The sequence below is a fragment of the Egretta garzetta genome, unplaced genomic scaffold (genome assembly GCF_000687185.1).
Source record: "Egretta garzetta isolate BGI_Z169 unplaced genomic scaffold, ASM68718v1 scaffold1077, whole genome shotgun sequence".
NCBI classification, from domain to species: Eukaryota; Metazoa; Chordata; class Aves; order Pelecaniformes; family Ardeidae; genus Egretta; species Egretta garzetta.
The window spans coordinates 88,293-95,109 of NW_009260334.1; the positions used below are offsets into that span (position 1 = coordinate 88,293).

General features: G+C 53.4%; 1 protein-coding gene across 1 annotated transcript in view; it reads right to left on the reverse strand.

Annotated features, from left to right (window-relative positions):
- Positions 1–5,022, reverse strand: part of LOC104129632 (E3 ubiquitin-protein ligase TRIM9) — a gene marked incomplete at its 3' end in the record, with an annotated part of 92,870 nt that extends 87,848 nt beyond the window's left edge. The window contains exons 1-2 of the mRNA XM_035897985.1: positions 4,955–5,022; positions 3,481–3,544 (exon numbers count right to left, since the gene is read on the reverse strand). Of these exons, the coding sequence (XP_035753878.1) occupies positions 3,481–3,544; positions 4,955–5,022 (132 nt within the window). The remainder of the gene's footprint in view (positions 1–3,480; positions 3,545–4,954) is intronic.
- Positions 5,023–6,817: the final 1,795 nt, after the last annotated feature.

A 6,817-nucleotide genomic window follows, 5' to 3' on the forward strand; every position in this document is an offset into this window, starting at 1 on the left:
CACGGCCCTACTCCTGCTGGCCACACTATTCCTTAAACAAGCCAGGATGCTGTTGGCCACCTTGGCCACCTGGGCACACTGCTGGATCATACTAAGCGGCTGTTGACCAGTATCCCCAGATCCCTCTCTGCCAGGCAGCTTTCCAGCCACTCTTCCCCAAGACTGTAGCGTTGCATGTTGTTGTTGTGACCCAAGGGCAGGACCTGGCACTTGGCCTTCTTAAACCTCATACAACTGGCCGCAGCCCATCAACACAGCCTGTCCAGGTCTCTCTGTAGAGCCTTCCCACCCTCAAGCAGATCAACACTTTCACCCAGCTTAGTGTCATCTGCAAACTTGCTGAGTGTGCAGTCAATCCTCTTGTCCAGGTCATCGATAAAGATGTTAAACAGAACTGGCCCCAACACTGAGCCCTGGGGAACACCACTTGTGACCAGCCACCAATTTGATTTAACTCCATTCACCACCACTCTCTGGGCTCGGCCATCCAGCCACTTTTTTACCCAGCAAAGAGTGTGCCTGTCCAGGCCACGAGCCACCAGCTTCTCCAGGAGAATGCTGTGGGCGACAGAGTCAAAGGCTTTGCTGAAGTCCAGGTGGAGAACATCCACAGCCTGTCCCTCAAAATGGGACAGTCGCAAGTGCTCTTTCGTCAGGCTGCTTGGACGTGCACATCTGGAGCGTGGGGAGCTGGCACGGATCCCACCACCCCAGAAATCAAGATTATTTTCTGAAATAGCCAAAACACATAGCACGCTTGCCACCGCTCTTGGGTGCACCCATTTCCATGGTGGGGAGATGGCAGAAGTACTGGGGGGCACCCTGGGGCTGGCTGTCCCCTACTCGGGGACTATGCCCCCGACGCAGGGCTACCTGCCCCCTTCTTGGGGAGCCGTTTGCTGGCCGCTGTTGCTGAGCCACACTGTTCACCTGAGTCTGGGGCAGATGAAAGGGATACGGTGTGAGCAGCCGTGGCGGCAGGGGCCCGTCACCCCTCTGCGGGGACGCAGGTGACTCTGCAGCCCAGGACCGCTGCGCCTGAGCTGTGGCATTGCGTGGGTGAGCGCAGGGATGGATAGCGGAGGAGCGGGATCCTGCTGGAGCAGAGCGTCGCTCCCAGCCTGCCTGCCTGTTAGTCAGCAGCTGTGGTCGGTGTTGAAGAGATCCGAGTGGGACTTACCAGATTTAGCCTGAAAAGGCCCAATCCGTTGCAGGCACAGCTTCGGGCAGGGACACTGAGAGGCTCTTTCCATCCCCTCGTTCCCGGGATCCAGGGAGCAGGTACCATTACAAGCTCCCACGTCGGTATTCAGAAGGGGGAGAAGCCCAAGAGCTGAGATGCACGAGGAACACACCGCCATTTCTCAGCCGGATAAGGAGGGACGAGTGATAAGGAGAAAAGGACTTCCCGAGTGTGTCTCTCCTGCTCTGTGCAGGGGTGAGAGCCGGGGTGCTTTGGACTTTCCGCTTCTCCAGGCTCCTGCTGGTTCCATATCAACCACTGGCACTGGGGCTTCCCCCAAACTCTGCCGAGCATTCCTCATTTGCTCCCTTTTGGTGTCAGCTTGGGAACGGTCATGTTTTTCCCTGCTCTCATTCCTCTAGCTGCCCCTTTTGCTGTTCCTTGTTTGCTCTGCCTCTTGTTTCCCGTGGCCCTTTTTCACTCTGGCAGGTACACGATGCCATTTCTGCTGTAGCAATGCGCTGATCGTGGAAACAGGCAAGAAGAGGAGAAAGCCCTACAAAGAGGAACGCAGCCAGTGCGTTTGGAAGCATCCCTTTGATTGTAAACATTTAGGTGTGTTCTTTTTGGCGCAGCAGCTTATGCCTTCATGTTCATCTCGGCAACAGGCAGGCAGCCCCGTGCTCTGGCTGCGTATTATTTACGATTGTCAGAGTTGTTACTCCCCGAGAAGCATGTCGCTATGAACCTGCAATAATTACTTGACCCAGCTTCAACATTCATTTGTCTAACGTTGCTGTGATCAGCGACTACAAGTTAAAGGATCGAGAAGTCATCTTGTTCGAAGCTGGCTCTTTTCTCACGTGCCTCTTGCCAGGAGCCTCAGCTTCCGAAGCAGCCCCGGCTCCCGTTATGGGAACGGTGCATCTCCGTGTCTGTCGCAACCGGCCTCTGCTCTGGGGGATGCAGAAGACCCCGCCGGGCTGAGATAAATTCAGCGTCGTTGGGACTCTGTGTAAGTGCTGTTGGTGATTCCTGACAACAAGAAGGACCATTCCCATGAACATCAGTTGCCTGCTCCTGGCCATTCCCCTCGGCGCCCCGCCAGCCTGCAGGTGTGTTTGCTTTGTCTGCTGGAAATGCCGGTTAGAAATCGGGATGAAGCTTGGACATCTCCACAGGAGCAAGATGGGGCAGTGGGCGATGCTGTTTGAATTGTATGCGGTGTGTTTACCCTCCCCGAAAAAGATCCCAACACCACTGCGGTTCTGTTAAATCGATTGGAAAACCACAGTAATTGGGGTGTGACACAAGGAGCGGAGGTGGCCCATGGTGTCACCTGCTCCCACATACCCCTCCAGCCTCCATCCCAGCCACCTCCTTTGGCTCCTGGCACCCATCAGCTATGTCCCAGAGATGTTCCTTGTCTTGAGAAATAAGGATATGAGGAGAGAGGAGATGGGCAGATGTCACGAGGGCCGCAAGGGACCACGAGTCCAGAGGGGAAAAGGGATGGAGAGGACGAGAGCCCCAAGTTCCCCTGGTGAGGGTTGGGGTGATGACCAGGACTTGCCTAGAGCTGGGGGATGGAGGGAAACGTCAAGTGTCACATTCTGGAGTTATCTCAGGGAAGAGCCAATCTTCATCACAAACCGTGACAAAACATCTGAACCTCTGCATTTCTCCATGGAAATTCTGCAGTATTTTCTTTTGTGAAATCCCCATTGGTGATGGTGACCCAAAGGTGGAGGTGGGCAGCTGGGAGCTGTCCGGGGCCCACCCCAGCAGGACCTGCGGGGATGCTGGGCTCCGGGGCAGAGGGATTGCTCCATGGCAGGACACCGCAGGCACAGCGGGCTGGGAATCCTCCTTGGAAGGCAGTGGCTGTTTCTTCCATTTTAACAGCTAAATATTTGCTTCTTGTTAGCATTGCCTTGATGACCACTAACCTAAACTTCACTTGCTTTGGGCAACAGTGGTTTTTAAACCTCCACCGCTGTATATTTATGCATGTGTGTGTGCAAACACACGTCCACCGCCAATTTTTCTGCTGAGATCCCCGCCAGCAAAGGGATTACAGGACAGAAGGAAGACGGGACTCAGGAAATCAATAGCATTCACATCTTAGACTGTAGCGAGGAGCAGCGGGACACGAAGCTGAAGGCTGTCTGTCGCTAATTAATCAGCCAGCATCATCCCTGCGATGCTGATCGATCTCCATCCACCGGGGCAGAGATCTCCCCACGGGTGCATTGCCGGCAGGGTCTCGGGAAGGTGATAGATTGTCTGGCTCCCACCTTCGCTCCCTTGTACTGCACCGGGTCCTCGGGTCCAGGGTGGGATTTCAAGGAGAGAGGTGGACTGGAGAGACAAGCACACAGGCGCCTGCATGCAGATAGCAGGTAGCCGGGAGGGTGAGTTTGGGCTGATTTATGAGGCCCTGAGCTGGGCTAGAGCTAATAAATAAGAGAGAGGAATGAGCCAAGACAAAGAGCTCTGGAGTCTCCTTTATTCATTGCATTCCCGTAACACCCTGAGGAGAGAAACAAGAGAGCGGACAAGGGCTCAGGGCTCCCGAGCGGAGGAGGAGGAGGCTGGGACATGGCCGGGGTGCCCCAGGGCCTTCCCAGAGGCATCCCCGTGCTGCTGGAGAGGCCTTGGGTGTCCGATGCAAGCCAGATGATCTTCTTCCCTGTGGGAAACCTGCTTCAGGCTTTGGAGATGTGTTCTCCTTTAATGCCTGGAGGTACCACGCGTGGTACCCTGTCCGCTACATGGGGCCTCTCCAGCCCTCTACAGGAATGCTCGTCTTCCCCTGCATCTACTGCAAACAGCGCATGCAGCCTAGGGTTAGAGCTGCTTTTTTATGACTTTAAGACATTGGCAGCTCATAATTCATCCCGCGATCAACCAGTACACCCTGATCCTCCTTCTCCTCAGTCATTTTGAATGGATGAGCTCCTGGCTGACAGCAGAAATCCTTGTTTATTAGTCCCTGCATGCATGCATGACCTTGACATCCATATCCCTGCTGTCATTCCACTCCCCCAGGTCATTCAGAGTTTCCAACGTATCCCACCGCTTCCCTGTGCTGATGACACCTCCTGGCTTCGTGTCCTTAGCACATCTGCTGAGGTCACCCTCATCTTTGGCGCAGAGATGCCAGGCGCGGTGTCTAGCAGCATCCCAGCTCCGAGACTCCCAGGGCTCCATCAGTAACTCCCTCCCAGTGCAATTTTCAGAGCATCTTACTGGTTACATTGTTTGCTCCAAGCACCGTTTCAGGTGCACTGAAAAAGCTTGAAAAGTTGAAACCACCTCCCATTTGTTTCTGAGGTCTCTTCTTTTCAAGGAAAAATGCCAAATTATTGTGGATGATCGACCTTCCTTGAAGCCAGGTGGCATCTTTGCCCGTTTCATCTCGCCTGAACGCGAGGGATCCAAGAAATACTTTGTGCCTGTAAATAAACCTTCGAGTTTTTGAATGTTTTGGTGCCCAGTTCTCAGAACCAACCTCCCGTTGCCCGGGACAGGTTGCTTTCCATCGCTCAGAGCCCGCTGCAGTCTGACGGCTGTTGCCAGCTCTGTTGCCTCACTTCTGGAAGTGAACAGCAGTTTCCTGGGATAGCAATGAGGTTTCCTGGGGCTCGGTGGATTTTGGAAGCTGGAGGAGAGCTTCCCAATGGTAAAACACTAGAAGTCAGAATTTTTCCTGTTACGCAGGGGACAGGCAAAGCTTCTGGGAAGGGGCAACCGGGAATTCCTCCATACCTAGGCGATGGCATGAGCGCCATCAACTCACGGAACTGTCCCGCCTGGTTCAGACAAGCAGCCCTCATGCAGCCGCAGGAGATTTGCCTGGTTTTGAGCTCGGGGCTGAACCAGCATCGGGAGGAGACTTCCCACCAACCTCATTGGGCTCTGAGTCAGGAGCTACTTGAATCACAGTCGGAATCAACATCTCACTGCTTCCCTCTCGCCCTTGCTCCCCAAATGAGGACACTCAAGGCGTCTTCGGCCAACGAGCAACATCTCTAGACTTACGTACCCAATACACCAAGAAAGTTATTCATTGCCACTTGCAGGGAGTGGGTCTTAACCCCCTGGTTCGTAACTGCTTAAACCCCTCTGAGGAACCCGTGGGGTGGCCGAGGCCGCTGGGTGACAGGGGCTTGCTCTGGGCCACCGAGGCTCTTTGGCGGGGATCTGGGTCCTGGGGAACACTAATGAGAACATTAACAGTGTAACCGTTTTAAACGATTAACGCTTTTTTTTTTTCCTTTAACAGACTTTAATTACAATTGCTGAGCACACACTTTCCTTATTAATACCAGCACTTAAGCGGCAGCACGGTGCAAGGATAAAAACCCAAATGTTGAAGAGCTGCCACTCCTCTCTAAGGACTCGTCATCAGTGATGCCGGCAGTGACCGTGGGCATCGGCGGGTGGCTGAGCCCCCAGGGTGCCACTGCCTCTCTGTCACCCCCTGAAAACGCCTTCCGAAAATCACTTCTGAAAATAAGACAGCAAAACCGCTCCATCAAGTAACTCCCTGCCTGGTGGTACGCCAGGACCCGGGGACGCCCGACTGCCGCAGGAAGGCTGCGAAAGAGAGTGCTGAATGCTGAAACGATGCCTCAGAGTGAGATACGTTGAAAAATCTGCAAATCTAAATTTGCTGATTGCATTCAAAGGTGACATCATTTGGTTTTAATTATATATATATATATTTTTTCTTTTTTTACTCTGGGGAGCTAGTGGAAAATTTCTGATTTTAATCAACAGCAGAAGCCGTTGCTAATGCACAGGAGGAGCTAAGCCGCAGGTATAAATCGCGATGCTCCTTTGACCGCTGCCTTCGCACGCTGCCCACTTACTCATCTCCCCTGAGATTAATGCCCCACTTCTCCAACCTGTGACTCATTTTGGAGAACAGCAGTATTAAACTCATCCCACCAGAGAAATCTGTCCTTCCTCCCACAGGCTGGGCTCGTCTTCTTCCTCCTTCCTCTGCTGCCCAAAGGCTCAGCTGGGGAACATTTAGTGGTTCAGAAGATGTGCTGAAGGTGTGATATTCCCTGTGTCTTCAGCATTGAAAAGGAAACTCTCTCCCACTGAAATGTATTGGCTTCCCAGTTTGATCCAAGGCTTCAGGGGTAATGGTTTTAAACTAAACCAGGGTAGGTTTAGACTAGATGTAAGGAAGAAATTCTTTACAATGAGGGTGGTGAAACGCTGGAAGGGGTTGCCCAGAGAGGTAGTGGAGGCTCCATCCCTGGAAACATTCAAGGCCAGGTTGGACGGGGCTGTGAGCAGCCTGATCTAGTTAGCGGTGTCCCCGCTCCTGCAGGGAGGTTGGACTAGATGACCTCTAGGGGTCCCTTCCAACCCAAAACGTTCTATGATTCTATGATTCTATGATTCTATGATTCTATGATTCTTTAACCCTAACAGGGTCCTGCCATGGGGAACCTTAACACCCTCAGAGCCCTGGCAGGGGGGTTGTGCCAATCCACGTGGGTTTTGGCTGATCCATTTGGTTTTCCAGGAGCAATCTGAGTGATAGAGGTGTGTGTGCCAGTGCAGCACTCAGAGGCTTGGTGGGGCCTGGCGCTTGCCCCCACTGACCACCCG